Genomic DNA, 23,563 nt, shown 5'->3' on the forward strand with positions numbered 1-23,563 from the left:
TGTGTGTGTGTGTGTGTGTGTGTGTGTGTGTGTGTGTGTGTGTGTGTTAGGGAGTAATGGGGGAAAAGGGAAGGGAAAGTTCTAAGAAATGTCAAGGAAAGCAAGAAAAGGTGCTTTATAAAGTCATGTTTAAACTGACTGCCTCTCTGCATCAGGGCCTCATGGAAGGGCTGTGCCTCAGTGGGAACACCATCAACAAGAGCCTGGTCCTCTGTGTTGGCAGGTTTGTGACCTCAATTTGGTCAGGCCATCCAAGGTTGAACAGGCTCTGGGTGATTGAGTCACTATAACCAAATTCGTGAGAGACTAATTTAGAACCAGAAAGCCAATTTATTAAATTATAATGGGAAATATGTCTTTTCTAATGACTGGAACATTTGTATTCCACCAATTAAGATGAAGAGGGAAGGAGAAAAGGAGGGGAGGAAGAGGGAATAAGCATTTATATGGTGCCTACTGTGTGCCACATGTGCTAAGTGCTTTTTATAAATGTTCTCTCATTTGATTCTCACAACAATCCTGCAAGGTAGGTGCTGTTATTATCTCTATTTTACAGCAGAGGAAACTGAGGCAAACAGAGGTTAAGTGACTTGTCTGAGGCCAGATTTGAGCTCAGGTATTCCTGACTGCAGGCCCAGCATTCTACCCACTTCACCACCTTTGTGATATCAAGGTGCCTTAGAAACTGAATCTATAATCACAAGTGAATTGGGTCCATTCATGGAGTGTTGAGAGTAAGGACTGTTTCCTTTTTCAGTCTAGCATATAGTAGGCATTTAATAAATGCCTATTAATTCATTCATCCATCCACTCAGGTCCTCTGACTCTAAATCAGTCATTCTTTCCTTCTGCACAAAACTGTCTCTATACATCCAAGAATATAGTTTTATTTTAATTGATTATATTGGGAGTGGGGGTGTCTGGCTGGACCTGTGATTTCACTGGAATAGGGAACTATTGGTACCAGAGTCCAACTGTTCTAGAATTTTATAATCTTACTTCAAAGTTGCCCAGGATCAACCATCAGAGGCAAGACTTGAGAATCTAAGTCATCCTAAGTCTGAGGCTGGCCCTTTCCACTGTACCATACTGCCCCTCATTTACTGTCAGCCTCCTCTTTTCCTGAGAAGAATTCAAGCTATGTGATGTGAGCTCAAAAAAAAAATCAAAATTGATTTTGTACAATTTGACTTTATACAACTTGACTTTGAAAAATTGACTTTGTACAATGCCATCCCATTCAGTTTATATTCTTTAACCACTTGAGACTCATTAAGACCTCTTAATCTTTTTCTCCACATCATAGATCAGAGGACTTAGAGCTAGAAATGACTTTAGAGATCTTCTAGCCCAATGCTTTCATTTTACAAGTAGGGAAACTGAGGCCAGTAGAAGTAAATTAGTTGACCAAAGTCACAAAGTTAGTAAGCAGCACAGCAAATGATTTTAATTCCTTCAACCTCTTTCCTAATATAACCCTTTCCTAATTTTAGTACAGGGCCATAGGGTCTCTAACTGGAAGAGACATATAGGGAGTGATCTCAGTAAACTACCTCCAAAATTCTGAGTTTAGGATGATTATTTCAGGAAAGAATTCCTAATTCAATGCATTTTATGCTAAATCTCAGATTCCTAAAAGCACAGACTTCAAAACTGAGAGGTTCTTAGCTGCAATTACAAGGTGTGGCACTGATTGATCTCATCTGTATGGGTTGGCTTGTATCCCTTGAACCTAGAGCCCACTATCCATTTGACTATATGTCTTTCAAGAAAAGTTTAGATTGCCCAAAAGGAGAGAAGGGGTTCTGTACCTAGGCTTACCCTAGGAGCTTCCTCTGTCACCCTTGTTAGGTTGCCACCACAAATCTTAACCTATACATATCCTGTGATTTTTTCCCCCTAATCTTTGGTTCAAATGCTCTACTTGTCATTCCTAGGTAGGACAGCTTGGGTCTCAAATTTCAATGAGTCAATGAATCAATCACTGATCAAATATCTACTATGTGCGAGGCTCTCTATTAGATGCTGAAAATACAAAGAGAAATAAAACAGTCCTCACTCTGAAGAAGCTTACATCCTAATGGAGGAGATAGCATGAACATACAGGCATGCACACAATACATATGAAACTGGTATACAGTAACCTTGGAGAGGAAGGGATTAGCAGCTGGAGGCAGGGGTGGGGTGGGAGAAGACAAGAAAACACTCTTGCACAAGGAGGCACTTGAGTTGAGTCTTGAAGGAACCCAGAGATTCCAAGAACATTCCAATCATAGGGTTCAGCCAGTGTAAAGGCAAGAGTGTCATGTATAAGTAACAGCCAGCAGGCCAGTGTAGCTGGACCAGAGAGTACATGGAGGGGAGCCATGTGTGAGAAGATAGGGGTTGGATCAGATGGTCTAAAAGGGCCCTTCCAGCTCTGGAAGACAAAGGTAGCACAATAAAAGAAAGCTCTCTGGGGGCTCTCTGACCATAAGATCTACAGACACTTTCCTCTACTGGTCAAATTCCATGGGGTCAGTCATATTGGTTTCTTTGAGGAATGAGAAAACATCTAATACATGCACCCTAGTTTGAGAATTATAGCCCCCTGCCTCCCATTCCTTCTTCCATTGCTGACTGAGAGCCCTCACCTTGTCCCTCTGTGCCTCAGCCTCCCTTCCTGTGAATCCAGGGGAATGTTCCCAGCTTCATGAGTTGATCAGCAAGTCCACCCACACAATCTTGCAGTCTCACTTCTGACCTCATCCTTCAACTGAAACTGCCCTCTCCAGAACTGCCAATGATCTCTTAATTAAGAAATCTGATCTCCTTTTCTCGATCTCCATTCTTCTTGACTTTTCTGCAGCCTCTGGCACTATTGACCACCCTCTCCTCCCTGGGTTCCAGTGTCCCTGCTTTCTCTTTTCTTCTTTTTCCCCCTATCTATCTTGCCCCTCTTTCTCAGGGGCAAGTGTTAGATTATTCATCCCCTTCCCATTAAGTTTCCCCACCAAAGCTCTATTTTCTTTTACCTTCCTCTCTTTTGAGAATCTCATCAGTTCCCATAGGTTCAATTGCCCTCTCTATGCAAATGACTCCCAGATCTCTATATCTAACCTTAGTCTCTCTCCTGAGTTCTAGTCCCACATCACCAACTTCTTATTTGACATGTCTAGGTAGATGTACTGTGGTCATCTCAAACTCAACATGTCTAAAATAGAGCCCATTATAACCCACTCTTCTTCCTAAATTCCCTGTTTCTGTCAATGGCCCCAACTCCCTTATAGTCCCCTAGGTTTGCAAATTCAAAGTCATCCCTAACTCTTCTGTCTCAGTCTCTTACCGCAACACACACACACACACACACACACACACACACACACACCATAATTCAATCAGGTGCCAAATCTTATCAGTTCTTTATAATGTCTCTTGCATCTATGTCCTCTCCAGTCACAGCCAACATCCTAATTCATCACTGCTCACATGGACCACTACAAGAACCCTTTAAATGGTCTTCCTGCCTTAAATCTCTCTCCCCCAATCTTATCCTCCATATAACTGGAAAGTGATTTTTACCAAATGACAGGTCTGACCATGTCACTCTTCTGCTCAAGAAACTCCAATGGAGGGGGGCTGTTAGTTCTGGGTTTAAGAGGGGAACAATACATACACATCTAAAAGAGTATAAAAGTCTTCTAAATTTAGAAAGGAATAAAATACTAAGGGGATAGGGAAGGGGAAGAGATAGGGGAGGGACCTTTAGAGGGGAGAGTGAAGGAATAGGTCAAAGGGTCTTATAAAAGGTTGTTTAGATTTATAGGAATGGAGGTTGGGGGGGAGATTAAGTAATAGGAGGGCAAGGTAGCAAGGAGAAATAAAGTAGTGGAGTAAGGAGGGATAAGAAATAAGAGATATGTGCAAACATGAAAACAAAGATTAGGAGTGAGATCTGTTAGGGAAAGCATATAAAGTTTATATATGTGTGTGCACACATATACACACATAAACATACATTCATACATATAACATATAGATATCATGTACATGTGCATGTACATATATCCATGTTTAATTGTAGGCTGGGGTGGGGGGAGAGAAAGGGGGCAAAAAGAACAACTTAAAAGTGCACAGCAGAGAACAAAAGAAACCTACAAGGAAGCAAAGAAAAAATTGACAGCTCTCAGCACAAGGTATAGTATTTAATATATGGACTTTCTCTAAATGGAAATGTATTGCTTTATATTTTGGACCCTCTTCCATTCTGCTGTGCATATGACATGGTTTTCCCCTTTTTCTTATTTTATATTTAAGTTTTAATATATATTCAATATATGTAATTTAAAAACCAATAAAAAATTTTCGACCTCCAGTGGTTCCATATTATCTCTAGGATCAAATATAAAGCCCTGTTTGATGCTTAAAGCCTTTCACAAACTGCCTCTTACCTGCCTCTCCTGGCTTATTTTACATTATTCCCTTCGTGAACTTCACAGGCCAGTCAGACTGGCTACTTGCTCTACTGTGTACACACAGAGATGTGCTGGTGAATGTTTAACAAGCAGCTCTACAAAAAACAAAGTGTACACAACATACTTCTCAGTTTATTCTGCACACTTAATGCTTTCTTTGACAATCAACAAAATGACAAGTCAAGACTTGATTTATAGCATTTGCCAATTCCAGAGGTTTAAATGTTCATGCTGAACATTTCACAACCAGCTTGAGCTGCCTCCAGCACATGTACATGACATTCTATCTCCCATCTTCAAGCCTCTGTATAGGTTGGCCCTAGGTCTAGAATTATCCTTTTTTTTTTTTCTGAGGGGGAAGGTGGAGCAATTGGAGTTAAGTGACTTGCCCAAGGTCACACGGCTAGTAAGTGTTAAGTGTCTGAGGCCACATTTGAACTTGGGTCTTCCTGACTTTGGGGCCGGTGCTCTATTCACTGCACCACCTAGCTGCCCCTAGAATATTATCTTTTTAAGGCTCAGATCCACTGTCATCTCATATTAGGCCTTTCCTGATTCCTCCCACCTCCCTTGCTGATCTTCCCCAAATTATTCTATTTACTATGTACATAGTTTGCATTTCCTTACATAAGTATGTGTCATTCACAACAATATTGTTCATTGTACATAAAATGTAGGCTCCACAAGGGAAGAAATTCTTTCAGCTTTTTCTCTTCTTAGCCTCATTGCCCAGAGCAGTGCCATAGTAGGTATATAATTAGAAATTGTTGATTGATTGACAAGGCAGAGATCCTTCTAACAGCACCCCTGTCTACAGCATCTCAACCTTTGTTTGAATGTGCCCAGTTCTAGGGCATTCACTACCTCACAGGGCAGCCCATCAAGAGAAAGATTGTCCTAGGGGCTGATGGAAAAGCATGTCTGGAGCTCTAGAAATAAAGTTCTTTACAAGTCACCCTCGAAGTAAGGAAAATTGGAAGTGTGCTAGTTCAGGGCATTGCCCAAAGAGGAGCTGTTGTGGAGGGTGTTTTCACTTTGAGAATTCCCTAAATCTGATGGAATGACAGGCCTTATAAAAAACCAGTAGTTTATAGTGGATGGTGTTTTATCCCATCAATATCTTCACTTACCTGGCAGACCATCCTTAGTCACCTATGCAACAGTTATTTGGACAAGTTGAAGAAATGGCAGTTGAGAAGAAAGGTACAGGGAAACTGAGGCACAGAATAAGCTGGGTAGGAGTCCATGAGGTGAAGGTCTAGCAGTATACTGAGCAGCATGGTTGGGTCAAAAGGCATGCGCTGTTTAGTAACTTTTTGTGTATAACTCCAAATTATTTTTCAGAGTAGTTATATTCATTAACAGGTCCTGTTTTCCCACCAAAGTGAGGAACCCCTATGTCTGCTAAAGTCTGACTTCTTGGCTTCATGGAACAATGCCCTCATTGAACCTCCAGATTCTCTGCCCTGACAATGCCCTTGCTGATCTGATGAAGTACCCCAATGTTTGCTGGTGGACAACAGAGGCAAGTGATGCCTGAAGACCTAGCTGGTCCATAGACCCCATTTTGATAGGGCCAGAGGCAGAGAAATAGTTACAGAAACCAGGCATCCAACTCCAATCAAGAGAGTGGGTCTCTTTCATTTCCCAGCTCCTAGGGTCAAACACTGGCTTCAGTCACTTATTAGCTATGTGACCTTGGACAAATTATTTAACCTTTCCTTATTTTCAAAATGTGGAGGTTGATTGAAGGAGATGATTTCTAAGATCTCTTCCAGTTAGAGACCCTATGGTCCTGTACTAAAATGAGAAAAGGGTACCAAACTAGGACCCCTAGAAAGAGGCTGAAGGAGTTGAAATTATTTGCTCTGCTATTTACTAACTTTGTGACTTTGGTCAACTCATGCCACATCTATAGGCCTTAGTTTCCCCATTTGTAAAATGAAGGCATTGGGCTAGATGATCTCTAAAGTCCTCTGACCTATGACATGGAGAAAAGATTAAAAGGTCTTAATAATGAGTTTCAAGTGGTTAAATAATATACACTGAACAGGACGGCATTGTACAAAGTCAATTTAAATTTTTTGGGCGGGGAGGGGAGGGGGTAGACTGGACTTGTGATTTCACTGGAATAAGGAACTACTGGAACCAAAGCTGAGATGTTCTAGAATTTTATAATCTTCCTAAAGAGCTGCCTGGGGGCCCTTTAAAGTGAAGAGACTCGGGTGGCTAGGTGGCGCAGTGAGTAAAGCGCTAGCCCCAGAGTCAGGAGGACCCGAGTTCGGTTCTAGCCTCAGACACTTAACACCCACACACACACACACACACAAAAACTAGCCATGTAACCTTGGGCAAGTTACTTAACCCCAATTGCCTGCCAAAAAAAAGGCAAAAACAAAAACAAAGTGAAGTGACTTGCCCAGGATCACCCATCAGAGGCCAGACTTGAGAATCCAAGTCATTCTAACTCTGAGGCTGGCCCTTTCCACTGTGCAACACTGCCCCTCATTTACTGTCAGCCTCCTCCTTTCCTGAGAAGAATCAGGCTATGTGATGTGAGCTCTCAGTTCCCTTTCTCAATCCCTCAGAACTTCTCAATCTCATCTCCCACTCCCTAAGTGAATTTTCTACACAATTGAAGACTAACCATTACATTGCCTAAACTTTTATCTTAACCACTTTAATGGAGTTCTTTCTCTAAAGTATCACATACACCCTTCCATCCCAGCCTTCTTAACCGGATGCTGTTGACCACCAATGATCCTTCCTTGATGGCTCTGGATCTTCCTTATCAAACAGGGTTACAACACTGGGATGCCTCCAATGATGTCTTTGAGACACAAGGACAACGTATCCCCACCCTTAACGGCCCCGTCAAGCTTTTGGAATTTTCCTACTGTGTTTTCTAGGGGTTTTTTTGTCTGCTCCATCAAAGTCTGGCTGACTTCTCTATGCTGTCTGTGAGGGCCTGCCTTTAGGAAGCTCTATCCCCTCTTCTAATGTGTTCTTTGGAATCTGCAATGAGCCTGGAAACTACGTGAAAAAGCTTTGTAAAAGTGTGCCCAGGAATACAGATTTGGGGTTAGAAGGCACCTGGGAAGTTACCTAATTCAAACCCCTCATTTTTTCAGATAAAAATGACAAAATGAAAGAACTGGGATTTAAACTCAATGTCTTTGGCTCCATAGCCAACGTGCTTTCCACCACACCACTCTGCCCATCTAAGTAAAAGGGGTGCTCCTGTGAGTAGAGGATGTGGGCTTTAATGCATGGTATTTGTGATATCTACTTGCACTGTTAAAATCCTTTTCCTTGCCTGCATTCCAGGTAGTTAAGGTTGCCATATAACTGAGTTTTTACTTTACATATGACATGTAGTGGTACTGTAGGAAGAGCACAGGCTCTGGAGTCATAAGAACTGTGTTCAAATCCTGCTATTATTAACTGTCTGTGTGACCCTGAACCTCAGTTTCCTCACCTGTAAAATGACTGGTCTCCAAGGTCTCTTCTAGCTCTAGCTCTCTGTGTGTATAATAGTGTTGGGAATTATTTGCAAAGTGCTTTGCCCCTTACAAAGAACTTTCCCTATACATGACCTCATTGGTGGCAACATGGTATAGTGATCATTGTTTTGAACATGGCATCAGGAAAGACCTGAATTGAAATCCTTCCTCAGACATTTACTAGCAAAGTGATTGTGGGCAGCTAAGTGGTGTGGTAGATAGAGCATTGGGCCTGGAGTGAGGAAGGCCTGAGTTCAATCCAGCCTCAGACACTTATTAGCTGTGTGACCCTGGGCAAGTCACTTAACCTCTGCTTGCCTCAGTTTCCTCATCTGTAAAATGGGGATAATAATAACACCTACCTTACAGGGTAACAACCCTGGGAAGATCAAATGAGATAATAACAGTGCCTGGCATTTAGTAAGTGTTAGATAAATGTTAAGTATTAGCTAATATTATTATTATAGCTGCCTGAGCCGTAGTTTCCCCAACTATAAGGTAGGGATGACAATATGGTATGGTATGGTACGGTACGGTACTTACATCCTCACAGAGTCTATGTGAGGATCACAGGGCTGGAGCTGGAAGGAATCTTAAGAGGGCATCTAAGCAAACTCTCTCTTCTCACATGTGAGCAAAGAGAGGTTAAGTGACTTGCCTGGGCTGAGACTTAAATCCTAGTTCTTGTCCTCTAAGTCCAGAAATATTTCATTACACCTCCCTGCTCCTCAAACAAAACCCCAAGACATACATATATGCATATGAAAAAATATGTAAAGCACTTTATAAACCTTAAATGTTATACAAATGTCATCTATTACTATTTGATCTTGTGAGGTGGCAAGGACTGTGCTATTATAGCCATTTCTTAGATGAGGAAATTGAGGCTCAGATGCATTAAACAACTTGTCCAAGGTCACAGGGCTAGGAAAGACAAGTCTTCTGAGACCTGATTCATTTCTTCCTCCTTCCCACCTTCTACCCCTTTTGAATTTACCCTTAATTCAGCATTTTTTTCACTGTACCGCAGTAGGTATGCACAAAGGAAAATATCTCTGGTAATTTAAGCCAAAAAGCACCCCCAGCTAAACTGCTCCTAGTAAGTTACCTGAATGGTACCCTGAGCAGCCTCACCTGAACAACAGAGAAGGAAATGGCCCATCATAAGGCTCTAGGATCCTTTAGACTTCACTGGACCCACATTTGTTACTTAAGGGAGTGGGTTAGCTCAGAGCTATCCAAAGGAAAACATGGGGGGAAATTCCTACAAGATCTATGGAGAGAAGAAAAATTTGCAACTAAACAAGGGATAGAAAAGATAACAGAAGATAAAACTGATGATTTGTACAAAATAAAATTTAAAAGATTCATACCAAAAAAAATCCAATGTAGCTAAGATGAAAAGAAAAAATTAATTGGGAAAAATATTTACAGCAAGTTTCTCTGATAATGGTCTCATTTCTAAGATTACATAAGGAACTGCTTCACATTTATGAAAATAAGAGCCATTCCCCAGCTGGTAAATGGTTTAAGGATATGAACAGGCAGTTCTCATAAGAGAGAACCCAGGCTACCTATAAGCCATATGAAAAGATGATTTAAACTACTACTAATTAGAGAAATGCAAATTAGATCAATTCTGAGATTCCTTCTCACACCCATCAGAGTGACAAAAAAGAAAATGATCAGTTTTGGAAGTGTTGTGGAAAAACAGGACCTATTAATGAATATAACCACTCTGAAAAGTATTTTGGAGTTACACACAAAAAGTTACTAAACAGTGCATGCCTTTTGACCCAACCATGCTGCTCAGTATATTCCTAGGCCAAAAAAGATCAAATAAATAAGGAAAAGTCTTACATGTATAAAAATATTTATGGCAGCTTTTTTGGCATGGCAAAAAAATTGGAAACTAATGTTCATCAGTTGAAGAATGGTTGAGTAAGTTGTGGTATATGAATGTGATGGAATATTATTGGGCTGTAAGAAATGAGGAAATAAATTATTTCAAAGAGATATGAAAAGACTTATATGAACTGGTGCAGAGCAAAGTAAGCAGGACTAGAAGAATAAATTATACCATAATATTAATATTCTAGAAATGAACAACTTTGAAGACTTTTATAAACAGATGAAGAATTAAATGAGCAGAATTAGAACAGCTGATACAATATAAAAACCAATTTCGAATGCTATAAGAACTATCATCAATATAATGACTATCTGTGATTTCAGAAAACAGATGATGAAATGCTCTCTACCTCCTGTTAGAAAGATGACAGATTTAAGAGTGCAAAATATATGTGTGTGTATATATACATATTTGTGTGTATATGTGCATGCATGTATACATGTGTGTATATACATATATACATATCTGTATATAGTCAATGGAGGGCATTTGTTTTGCTTGACTATGCATACTTATTATGAGGAATTTCTTTTTCTTTTCTCCTGTTTTTTCAAGGAAGCAAGAGGTAGAAAGAAAATAGATTTCTATAATTTTTTTTAAAGATTTAAATAGAGATGGGGAGGTGCTGTAGACCTGTAATGTTGTGTACCCTTTCAGATGAAGTCACTATATTCTTTGTTAATGACAGGAAGCCTCTCATGGAGTGGGATAGTCTGAAAATATAATGTAAAAACAAAATACATCAATAGAACTTTAAAAAATAAAACATCAAAAAGAAAGCTCAGACTTTGTATTTTAATATTGGTTCTCAATAGGGTTGTGAGAGGGTTACTAGAGGGCGAGTTGCCCACTCTAGGCCTCCATCACAATGCCTACCACTAGCCTGAGTCCCTCCTTAAGCTATCATAAATTCTCTAGCATTTTTTCAGAGTAAAGGTTTCATAGACCCCTCTTTCACCAACTTTCAGGGACTTTTAGGATTATCTAATTCAACCCCCTCACTTTACATATGAGGAAACCAAGGTGCATATGACTTTACTGAGGAATGTCATTTAGTCTTGTTTTCTCCTTTTCTTCAGTTTAGAACGCCACCCAGATTCTCATTTTCTGACTTCTCTTGTATTTTCCCCAGCAGCCCAGTTCTCCTGTCTCTTAATCTGTGTTGTTTCCTAGATGCATCCCTTTTCAAAGATCTCCGGATAAATTAATTGATTAATGAAAAAGCATTTATTAAGCACTGGGGACACAAATACAAAAAGCAAAGACAATTCTTACCTTCAAGGACTTCATATTCTAATGGGTGAGCCAAGATGCAAAAGGGAGTAATAGCCAGGGAGGAAAAGTTCAGGGATGTTGAGAAAGTTACAAGAATGGTGAGTAGGGGAGTAAATTGACACATCCTATTCAGGAATAATGGCAGAGTTGAATTTACTGTCTTTATGCTTCCAGAACTGGAGGAAGGAGGGATGAGAGGAAGAGGTGGAAGAGGAGGATGTGGAGAAGCAATGGCTGGAGAGTCAGGAGTGAAGTGAAACTTGACTGGGGAGTTTCCTGAAATGGTGGTTGAGGAGGGCCAGTAACCAATCAGATCTCCAGAACCCAGAGCAATCCATGTGACGGAAGCTCCCCACATCTCTGGATGGGTCAACAGCCTTCCCACTCCACCTAACCAAGCCACTGCCCAGAAAAACTTGCCACATGGTAGGCACTTAACAAATACTCGATGGTTAACTGATTCATCGACCTGTGATTTTCTCAGCTTGCAGCCAGTATATAATATGTGTGTGTGTGTGTGTGTGTGTGTGTGTGTGTATAAGAGAATGGAGAATGGTACCCATGGTCCTGTAGCCAATAAGAGTCAAATGGGGGCATTTGAATCCAGATCATCCTGACTCCAGTTAAAACACTACAAACTGCACTACAATGCCTTTATTGCACTCTCAAAAGTCATTTGTTTAGAACCCTTCTCTTGACTTTAAAATATTTCTGAAATATAACATCATGTTCCCCTGCCTTTTAAAACAGAATATAATTTAACTTTTTTAAAAAATCTCTGGGGTTGGGTAGCTAGGTGGTGCAGTGAATAGAGCACTGACCCTGGAGTCAGGAGGACCTAAGTTCAAATCCAGCCTCAGACACTTAACACTTACTAGTCATGTGACCTTGGGCAAGTCACTTAACCCCAATTGCCCTCCAAAAAGGAAAAAAAAATTTCTGGGTCACTTTGCTAGTGAGCATCTGAGCCTAAAATTGAACCAACATTTGAATCCTGCCTTGGACGCTTGCTAGCTGTGTGACCTCCAGAACTTAGCTGCTCTGGGTCTCAGTTTCCTCATCTGTAAAACAAGGGGTCTGGACCAAGTAATCTCTTAAATTGCTTCTTGCATTAAATCTATGATCTGCCCATTTTCATGGAGGTAGCATCTGTCAGATGAATATGTCAGAAGCTGAGCCCAAGTCCTCTTGACTCCAAGGCTGGCCCCCTTAGCATGTTCTTACCTTATTTCTTATTACTGAATTTCTGATTCTACTGAATAAATCTGGTTTATTCAGGAACTGCTCATCCCTAATGGGCCTTGGTCCTTCTCACTCACTTCTCACCCCAGACAAAGACAACTCAAAGACAACTGGAAACTCTAGACACCAGAAGGTACTGACTTGGTATTTCAGAGAGTGCTTCTGGTGGAAAGTCAAACACACCAATGGGAGGCCCTGGTGTCAGCCTACTATGTGCCAGGCACTGTGCCAAGAACTGGGAGTATGAAGACAAAAAAGTTCCTGATCTCAAGGAGCTCACAATCTAGGGGAGACAACATGCAAACAACTATGTACAAATAAGATGTGAACAGAATGAATTGGAGATTCTAGGGAAGGCACAAGCATTAAGGAAGATTGTGAAAGTTTTCTTGCAAAAAGAAGGTAGGACTTTAGCTGAGATCTGAAGGAATCGAGGGAAGCCTGAAGGCAGAGATGAGATGGGAGAGAGTCCCAAGCATGGGGAAATGAGACATCTACTGGAAGATACTGACCTATGGGGAGGGAGACAAAAGCCTTATGCTGGTGTGAGGCAATGGAGCATCCCAGAGACCCAACTTTGCCCACATTTAGCATTAGGGAGTTGGGGAGAGGTGGCTCATTCTGTTAGGTTTGGGAAGAGAGTGATCAGTGCTACTGAAGCTATAAACCACTGGGGCAATGGGAAAGGAGTCTCCTTTCTGCTGGAAATTTTGGAGTTTCTTTAGGACCCTTTCAGACTTCAGAGCAAATGAAGAGAAGCTTCAGCTGCCCATCCTCAAAACAGTCACCTATTCTGCAGGGGAAAGGAGGGCTCTAACCAGAACCATCACTCCAGCAAGGGATGCAGCTAGCCAGGATGTGACATGCAAGGGGACACAAAAAAGGCCCTTCTAGAAATACAAGGGAGAAGAAGAGTGATGAAGCAGAGAGAGGAAAGGAGAGTTTGAAGTTAGGACAACCTAGGTTCAAATCCTGATTTTGACACCGACCAGCTGTGTGACCCTGGGTGAGTCATATAACCCCTCAAGACTCCAGACATTTCTCTAAAACTATAAATTCTGGGTTGTGGATTTACATTGGGAGTTGGAGTTTACACAATGACGAAGTCAGAAGTTCAAAACAACACCCAAAATAAACAAAAACACAAGTACACATTTTTTTTAGTGGGAGGAGGGAGGAAGAGTCAGAATTATGATTTCATCAGTATAGAGAACTGCCAGTGAAGAAACTCCTCCTACCAATGCAGAACAGACCCTTGTCTAAAAGTTAGACTCTTAGAAATTGTCTGGAATGCACTGAGAAATTGCCTGACTTGTCCATAGTCACACAGTTAGTATGTGTCAGTGGCAGGGCTTAAACCCAGGTCTCCTTGACTCTGACCTAGTCTTCATCTACTCTGCCACATTCTTAATAAACACACATCTAGTATTTTTATGCCAGAAAATTCTGCTCTCTGTGGCACATAGGTGTTGTGATGAGAGAGTTAACAGTAAGTTAACCTTGCCCACAGTAAGTGCTTAAAAAATTGATTAAATAAACAGCTTCAAACCACTGGTGGAGAGAATCACATAGAGGGTACCATTTCCCAGCCTCATCCAGGGGGCACAAATGCCTTGGCCCAGCTCTGCTCAGAGAAAAGGCAGGGAGTGAGAGGCAGGTACTTACCTCCCTTAGCAACTCAATGCCATCCAACTGTTCCTGCTGCTGCTGGGCAACAGTCACCCCCAGCACTAGAGTATGGATGCAGCAGGAGACCACGGAGATGAGGACAATAGGAGTGAGACTGAGGGGCAGCGTGATGAAGAAGGAGAAGACAAAGAAGGCCTGCCAGCCCACCGTGTCACTGGCCGCATGGGAGCGAGCAAAGTTCAGGCCCAGGTAAGAGAAGATCTGGGCAGTGATCAGCAGCCATAGCACGTAGGGGACCACCTTCCTGCTGACTCTGTCTGGGAGAAGGCCCTTCTTACAGAGGACAAATAGGATGATGTCCAGCAGCAGCCCCACCCCGGCCACCACAATGGGAGCCAGCTTGTCACTGGAATAGACCACGGCACACATGATCACCACATAGCAATCGAAGAGGGCAGCGAAAATCACCAGAACCAGGAGTGTCTCGTGGCGTTGCCTCTTGAAATAAGTCTGATAGAGATTCTCCAAGGACTCTGGGATAAAAGTCAAGCGCATGAAGCGGGGTAGGCAGAGGCAGGAGCCCGTGTTCCTGACAGAGATTTCATGGGTCCGGCCACCTGCCCGATCAGGATCTGAAGGCAAGCTGACCGAGTACTCGGCCGACTGTTCGGCCGAGTACTCGGGCTCTGAGAAGCCCTGGTTCCTGGGCATCCTGTCACGAGTTTAGTCTCAGGTCTACTCAGAGAACTGGAAAGTGGAGTGAAGCTGTGGAAGGTTCTTCCAGTTGGCCTGTCCTACCAGGAACCCATCAGGCCTGGGGATGATTTTCCAAGGGCCTTTTCCTGTCTGGGACTGCCGACTGGGACAGAGCTTGGTTTGAGACTTCTGAGCAGCAGGTGGGACTGGCTCCTCTGAAACTTCAAAAGACATTGCTAAGGGAGAGGGTACTCCTCCACTCCACCTACCCTGCTCGTTGTTCAAGACTCTTCCTGTTGACCCTTCCATCCCCCCATAACCCAGTGCACAGTCTCCCCTGCAAGAGGCTGCAGAAACAAACCTTACCCACCCACACCCTCTCAGTCACACACACTGTCTCTCCTCCCTGTCTCTTCTAGAGGCCTGGCAACCTCTCTCTTCACTAGCATTTGGTTTCCTCTCTGGCATTCAATTCAATAAACATTTCTTGAGTGTCTAATCTTTGTAAAGCACTGCACATCTCTCTCTCTCTCTCTCTCTCTCTCTCTCTCTCTCTCTCTCTCTCTCTCCCCCCTCCTCCGCCCCCTCCCCCCAAGGTCCTAACATTCAGGATTTGAAATAAAACGTGTTTAGGGGGAAGGGGGCGAAGGGGAGAGGAGCGAAAGAAAAGGAGCCTCTGAGAATCCTACCTTCTCCTTCTGGCCCTTTCCCTTTGCCTCCCAACCCTGAACTGGAGAGTGAGAGGACATAGATACACACCCCTTTACAGCCTGCCTGGGTCAGCCCTATATCTCTGTCTAGTATCCCCTTCTGATCTCTAAGCGTCTGCTCCCTCGAAAGGAGGAGAAAGAAGGTGGGCCCTTCCACTCACCTCCTTCTGGGGTTCATTCCCTTTATTTACCTGTGAGAGGTGGGAGGAAGAGCCTCCACAGCCCAGTTCCTCAGGCTGTCTCCCGTCAGGACTGTGGGATCAGTGGGGCTGAGGGCAGGCAAGTAGGAAAGCAGGGGGTCCCGAAGCCTTAGGAGGGGGCTTATCCATACACTCCTCCGCGCTGGACAGACGCCTCCATCCCCGCCAGCGGCGCACCGGCGCTTGGCAGCAGATCCCACCTCACAATCTTCGGCTGCTGGGCTCTGGCTGGGAGGTCAGGACTTACTGTCCCTCAACATCCAGATGTGCCCAGCCGCAGGAGGAAGAAGGAAGAAGGAGGCGGTAACGTCGGAGGAGGAGGGATGGAAAATTCAGGGGAAGCAGCCAAGCGCGGCAGCAGCCGCTGTCTCGCAACGTTTGCAGGGCTGCTCGCTGGCGCTGGCGCTAGAGGGGATCACTGCTTTCCCGGAGCTGGCTTCTCAGCCGGCGCTGGCACAGCCTGCTTTGCTTCCCGGCTGCCGGACCCTGCCCGCCCGCCTGCTGCCTACCTTTCCTCTCTCTCTAACGGGCACGGCGGGGCTTCACTAGAGAGTTGCTCCGGTGGGGCCCTCCTTCTGCGGAGAAGAGTGGGAAACGCAGGCAGAGGCCAGGCGAGCCGTCTAGCATCCTCGGCGGCCGCCCCCAGCCCCGGCTGGCTGGCCGCTCCCAAGCTCCCCCTGGCCCCAGAGGCAGCCGCCCCTCGCTCTTCCTGCTTCTCTCAGCAGCGCCGCCGCCGCCGCCGCCGCCGCCGCCGCCGCCGCCCCCGCACGCCTGCGGGAAGCCACCCGCATCTAGCGCCGGCTGGAGAGAGAGAGCGCCCGGGGCCCCCGGACCGACTGACAGAGCACTGGCCTCTGCTACTCGCTCTCCCCACCCGCCTGGGGTTGTTTTCTTTTCTTTCTTTTTTTTCCCCTTTCTTTCTTTCCCCTCCCTGGCAGTGGCTGCTGCGTTTTCCTTCCGTCCCTCCTCTTTCCCTTCCAAAGCTAGAAAAGCGTCCCCGGGAGACTGCCGGGAGGAGGTCCTCATGGGGCTGGAGGAGGAGCCAGTCCCCTCCCTTCTATGATCAAGCCACAGAGTTTGGGTGCAGAGAGAAGGGAATCTCCAAACCGGGGACTCTGGCAGACTTATCGTTGGGAGAGATGAAAAAGGAGAGGAAAAAAAAAGAGAAGGAAGAAAAGAAAAGAGGAGGAGAAAGAGAAGAGAAATAAGGGTGGGGGGAAAGAAAGAGAAGAAGAAAAATACAAGAGAAGAAAAAAGAAGAGGGTAGGGAGATGGGAGTGAAGAGAAGAGAATTAGTAGGAGGAAGAAAAGAGAAAGAGAAGAAGAAGAGAAAAAGCAGGAAGAGATCCTTGAGAGTTAAAAGGAGGCACCGAGGTGATCTGGTCTAACCCCTACCCAAATCATAAAAAACTGTCTACACTATTAACATCTCCAACAAGTGGTCATTCCAACAAGTGGTCATACAACCTCTGTTTGAAGACCTTCAGGGACAAGAAATATACTTTCCCTTCCTGGAAACCCACTCTCATTGTTAGTCAAAAACCATTTATTAAGAGCTTAATAGATTCGAAACGCTGGGAATACAAATACAAGCAGAAAAATAATTCCTGCTGTCCAGGAGCTTACATTTTAATGGGAGAAGACAAGATGTAAAAGGAAAGATATGGGGGGGGGGGGCGGTGTTAGGCAGACTTTCCCACCCTTTTGTCAGGTGGGAATCTGTCACTTTATAATTTCAATTCAGTTCAATTCATCAAGTGCCAAGTAGGAACTGAGGCTACTAAAACAGAAGACAAAGCAGTCCCTGCCCTCATGGAATTTATATTCTATTGGAGAAAATTTCTGCTCCTCGCTCCTAGTCCTGTCCTCTGGATTCTCTAACAGAGCAAATCTAATCCCTATTTTCCATGACAATACTTTCAGTATCAAAGATTTCGGCCATAACCACCCCCTTGGTCCTCTCTTCTCTAGACAAAACATCTCTAGTTGTATCAACTGACCCTGATGTAACATGGTCTCCAGTTCTCCTATTGGTCACCTTCTGGATTCATTCCATATTGTCAGCTTCTTTTCTTAGAGGAGTTTAATTTCTCTATTCCAGTCAACAAACTTCCTACTAGTCCCTTTCTCTTGAACTTTTAACCCCTTCACCACTTTGGGATTCAAAGGAAAAGGAGGAAAGATGGAGAAAGGAGGCTTGTGTGCTAGAGGCTATGCATAAAGAAAGGCTCCATCAGGTCCTACCAAGCTAGAAAGGCTTCGTTCAATTAGGATCCTGGCAGGAGGCTGATGCAGTCAGAGGATGAACCTACCTAAGTATCACAGACCTCAAAGACCATCTAGACCCTATCTATCGCTGAACAAGACATGAATACCCATCTAGCCTTTTGCATCTCTTGTGAGTGGGATTCCATCCCCTCCACCTAGTTCACATTTTGATGCCCTGTAACTATTAGGAAATTTTTCCTGATACCAAGTTTAAATTTACTTTTGTAGCTTTTCCCTCTCACTCCTAGTTCTGCTCTCTGGGGTCAAGCAGAATAAGTCTATTTTTTAGCTTCTCAGAACTATCCTATCCCACCTAAACATCTATCCTTATCTGACATTATCTTAAGCTTTGTCACTATCCTGCTTGCCCTTCCTTGATCATGCTCCAATTTATCAATGTCCTTCCTAAAAAATGTAGCACCCAGAACTGGACACAATGTGGCCTAAGCAGGTCAGAGTACAGCTGGATTAGGATCTCCTTAGTCTCATGTGGAAGCAGCTAGATGGCTCAATGGATAGAGCATTGGGCCTGGAGTCAGGAAGACCTGAGTTCAAATCTGACCTCAAATACTCACTAGCTGTATGACCCTGCTCAAGTCACTTAATCTGTTTTCCTTAATCCATGGAGAAGGAAATAGCAAACCATTTAAATATCTTTGCCAAGAAAACCCCATTCAGGGTCATGAAGAGTCAGAAACAACTGAACAATGATAACAGTCTTAAATGGTTCCACAATTCTTCCAACTTGTGCAGTTGATTATTTGAACCCAAGTTCAAGACTTTACATTTATCCCTATCAAGTTTCATCTTACTTGACTTGGCCCAATATCTTAGTCTGTCATGGTCTTTTTGGTTCCCTAATTTTTCATTCAGTATATTAGCTGACCCTCCTAGCTAAGGCACTAGTCAAAATGCTAAACAATAGAGCCAAGGAGAGATTCTTGTTGCACTCCCCTGGAGACTTCCTCTCAAACCAACATTGAACCATTAAGGGAAAGAGAGGTATGTCCATCCTTTTGCATGCAAACTCAGTTCCCACTCCGTGCCTCCTTAGTCATTAAAACTGACAGTTAAAAGGCTTTTCGTCACACAGTACAAATTCCTGAGTCATCATAACTGAAACTTGATTCCAAAATCCCACACAATGGACTGGCAGCAGAAAGAGACTGCCTTCACATGCTACAAGGACTGGACCTTCATTAACCAGTGTTATTCCCCACCTCCTCTGCTCATTACAAGCATATTCAAGAATTTTTCTAGAAATAGAAGTCAAACTTATTATCCTATAGTTTGAGTTCGCCTTCCTTTTTTTGAAAATCAGGACATTTGCCCCTTTCCAATTCTGAAGGACCTCTTCTATTATCTACAGTTTTCCAAGGATCACTGACAATGGACAGCAATCACATCTGCCAGGTTTTGGATTATTTTTGTTTGTCTCCCCCCCCCCCCCGCCCCAGTATTCTGAGTTTTAATTAAGGGAAGCTTTGTGAATTGAACTTGTCAAGAACAACTAGATGTTTTTTCAGTATCTTTCTATTTATCTTGGGTATCACCTTCCTGTTAGACATCTAAAACAACTTGTTCAAAACTGAACTCCTATCTTTACCCAAAAAAATTCTCCTCCTCTCTTCCTAACTTCCCTATTACCATCAAGGGCACCACCATACTTCCAGTTACTCAGACTTGAAACCTTCACGTTATTCTTGACTCCTCACTCTCTAACCCCCATATCCAATCAGTTGTCAAGCTCTGTTGTTTCTACCTTCACATCTCTTGTACATGCTGTGCTCTTTTGAGATACTGCTACTATCCTGATCCATGCTTTCATCATCTGCAGCCCATACTATTTTAATAGCCTAATGAATGATTTCCCTATTTCAAATCTCATTCCTGTGCATTTTCCACTCAGCTGTCAAACTGACCTTCCCAAAGCCTAGGTCTGACCATGTCACCCCCATATTCAGCAAACTCCAACAGCTCTCTGTTACCTCCAGGATCAAATATAAAATCCTCTATTTGAGATTTGAAGTCTTTCATAATCTGGTCCCTTCCAAGTTTTCTAGTCTTCTTACCCTTTGCTTTCCCCTAACTCTCCCCACCAACATACTCTGTGATCTAATGATACAGACCTCCTTGTTGAATAAAACACTATCTCCCAACTCAGGGCATTTTCGGTAGTGGTCCCCCATACCTGGAATGCTCTCCTTCTTACTGACTTCCCTGGTTTCCTTCAAGTCTCATATTAAGTCCCACCTTCTCTAGTCATATCAAATCTAAAACTATATTATAAACTGTCAATCATTAAAACTATTTGTTACTGACTAACAAATAGAGTGATAGATCAGTAGAATGGGTTAGGTACACAAGACACAGTAATAAATGACTATAGTAATCTACTGTTTGATAAACCCAAAGATTCCAGCTTCTGGGATAAGAACTCACTATTGGACAAAAACTTCTGGGAAAACTGGAAAAGAGCATGGCAGAAACTTGGTATAGACCAACATCTCACACTGTACCAAGGTAAGGTCAAAATGGGTACATGATTTAAACATAAAGGATGATATCATAAGCAAATTAGGAAAGCAAGGAATAAATCAGATTTATGGAGAAGGGAAGAATTTATGACCAAATAAGAGATAGAGCACATTATAAAATGCAAAATGTACAATTCTGATTACATTAAATTAAAAAGGTTTTGCCCAAACAAAACCAATGCCACCAAGATTAGAAGGAAAGCAGAGGAGGGTGGAGCCAAGATGGCAGAGTAGAAGCAGGTCCTCCATGGGGCTCTGGCTTCCACATTCCCTAATCCATGTAAAAGGGGACTCTTTGGAGCTGCAGAACCCACAAAATGACACAGAGAAGCTAACCTCCCTCTGAGGACAGCCCAGCAAGAATCAGCCAGCACAGCGCTCCGGGAGCCAAGGCCAGGCTCGCTGAGCTGGAGGTTTTAGCCCCAGGGTGGGCCTGACCAGCCGCTGGCTGGAGGGACTCCAGATCACCAGCAGTTGTGGCCATTTCCAGATTTATCAGCTCATAGATGTGAAGGACAAAGTGAGAGGTCAGTGCAGTGTACACTCTGGGACCAGTACTTAGGAGAGCTTAGGCTTTTGCCCCAAGGGCAAGAAACTGCTGAGATTCTTTGTTCTAAATCACTATTGATTAGAGAAATGCAAATTAAAACAACTCTGAGGTAACACTTCACATCTATCAGATTGGCTAATATACCAGAAAAGAAAAATGATAAATGTTGGAGAAGATGTGGGAAAACTGGAACTGATCCAACCATTCTGGAGAGCAATTTGGAACTATGTCCAAAGGGTTATAAAACTGTGCATACCCTTTGATCCAGCAATATCACTACTGTCATTTCTACCTTCATACTTGCTCTGCAACCTGGGTCAAATCACTTCACTACTCTGAACCTCATTCTCCTTTGTAAAATGAAAGGGTTAGGCTAGATGATGGCTAAAACCTCTTCTACCTCTAGCATTCTATGATTCCTTCTCTCGTGTCATAATCAAATCACCATCAAATAGCGGTTTTTAAAAATTGATTTGTTTATTTACTTTTAGTTTACAACATTCAGTTCCACAGTCCCTTGAGTTTCAAATTTTCTCCCCCTCCTCCCCCCCCCATCATGGTGGCATGCACTCGAATATAGGATCTACAAATATCTTCACATTAATCATTAGTCAGGTTGTAAAGAAGGATCATAACTGATGGAATGATCAGTGAGAAAGAGGAAACTAAACAAAACAAGAAAAAGAAACAGCAGGTACTTTGTTTCAATCTGCATGCAGACTCTGCATCTCTTTTCTCTGGATGTGGATGTCTCTTTCGATCATGAGTCTTTTGGAGTTGTCTTAAAACCTTGCATTGCTGAGAGAAGCCCAGTCTATTGAAGTTGGTCATCACACATACTTTGTATCTGTGATTGTGTACAGATTTCTCCTGGTTCTGCTCTTCTCGCCCAGCATCAGTTTATATAAGTCTTTCTAGGTTATTATGAAGTCCATCTGCTCCTCATTTCTTATAGCACAATAGTATTCCATTACATTCTTATACCACAACTTCTTCAGCCATTCCCCAATTGATGGGCATCCCCTTGATTTCCAATTCTTTGCCAAAGAGCTGCTATAAATATTTTTGTACGTACAGGTCCTCCTCCCACTTCTCTGATTTCTTTGTGATATAACCCTAGAAGTGGTATTGCTGGGTCAAAGGGTATGCACTCATCAAATAGTGTTTCTTAATAAATAGAATAGAGCATGAGCCCTGAAGTCAGGAGGGCCTGAGTTCAAATCCAGCCTCAGACACTTAACACTTATTAACTGTGTGACCTTGGGCAAGTCAGTTAACCCAAATTTCCCTATCTTCCCCCCTCCATAAAGCAAAATAAATAAATAAATACAAAAGACACAATTCTTTATTTTCCTTTAAAGAACTCCTTTATTTCAATTGTGTCATTCTGGTACTTCATTTATTATTATTATTATTATCATTATCATCATCATTATTATAATTCACACCTTGTAAAATCTTACCATTCCCCCCCCTCCCTATCTCAAATATCATCTCTTGGTGGCACCCCTTCCTAGCCAAATCTAGTTTTCTGACCTTGATCACTTTGATTAGAAACTTGTATAACAACTCTGAGATTATCTCTCTTCTATGTTTATTCTATGAACAGCTGATAAAGAGAATTTACAAAATGAACTTTTGACCTTCCATCAAGTTTTCCAGCATATTCTTCTGAATAAACTACTTTTTATGAACTTCAGGTGTATGGACATCATGATTGAAGCAGTTCGATGGTATAGAGGATTGAATGCTGGACTTGAAATCAGGAAGACCTGAGTTCAAATCCTGCCTCAGACAACTGTTAATTTTGTGACCCTGAGCAAGTCACTTAACCTTTCTCAACATCAGTTTTCTCATCTGTAAAATGGAAATAATAAGAGTATCTACCTCAATGGGTTGTAAAGGGCAAATGAGGAAGCATATGTAAAGTAGTCCCTAGATTCTAGCTATTATCATTTTCCTTAAGTTGAGGCATGTCAGGTATGTCACCTATCATTGACTTAATTCATTCATTTGACACATTATTAAGGCCCTCCTAAGTACAAGGCATTGTGTTATATGTTGCACATATTTATTTCCCTAAAATTAAATGATTTGCTAATGGACTTTGCCCATCCCCCAGTGACTATGAGTTCATGCAGGACCACAAGAGGGTTCCCTTTCTAGGGAGAGTCTGATGGGCTGAGGGCTTTGTGTGTTTCTGGATCTCTTTATAGAATGAATCCTTTGCATTCATTATTTCATAAATAAAAGCCATCTTGTACCTGATCCCCAAGTGTACATGAGGTGCCTGTGCATGAGTTGGAGACCTGTTCCCCACATTCACTAGACATGTACTTTACCATGAGCATTTTTAGAGTATTCCATGGAATACACTAGGTGAGGGCAATGAACTGAAGAGAGAAATTGATCTTTTTATGTCCAGAGCCCCAGGATTGGTTCCTGGGTTGTGTGAGCCCAGAGTTCTTAGAGGGAGTTCTAAATAATTCCATATTCCATAGGTTATAGTTGGAATTTAATACTCTGAGATAGGGAGGGATTCCTCAATTCTGAAAGGCACCTGGGAAATAGTCATGTCTCACCTCTA

The 23,563-nt window shown here is 42.8% G+C and overlaps 1 protein-coding gene across 1 annotated transcript in view; it reads right to left on the reverse strand.

The window, feature by feature from the left end:
- The window catches only part of ADCY3 (adenylate cyclase 3), a 136,650-nt gene extending 120,305 nt beyond the window's left edge, over window positions 1-16,345 (reverse strand). Inside the window, exons 1-2 of the mRNA XM_069071985.1 lie at window positions 15,613-16,345; window positions 14,052-14,932 (exon numbers count right to left, since the gene is read on the reverse strand). Coding sequence (XP_068928086.1) covers window positions 14,052-14,726 — 675 coding nt within the window. The 5' untranslated portion in view covers window positions 14,727-14,932; window positions 15,613-16,345. The remainder of the gene's footprint in view (window positions 1-14,051; window positions 14,933-15,612) is intronic.
- Between the last annotated feature and the right edge of the window lie 7,218 nt (window positions 16,346-23,563).

The sequence above is a fragment of the Petaurus breviceps genome, unplaced genomic scaffold (genome assembly GCF_028583685.1).
Source record: "Petaurus breviceps papuanus isolate PSGF00001 unplaced genomic scaffold, PetGlider_PUasm1.0 90845, whole genome shotgun sequence".
NCBI classification, from domain to species: domain Eukaryota; kingdom Metazoa; phylum Chordata; class Mammalia; order Diprotodontia; family Petauridae; genus Petaurus; species Petaurus breviceps.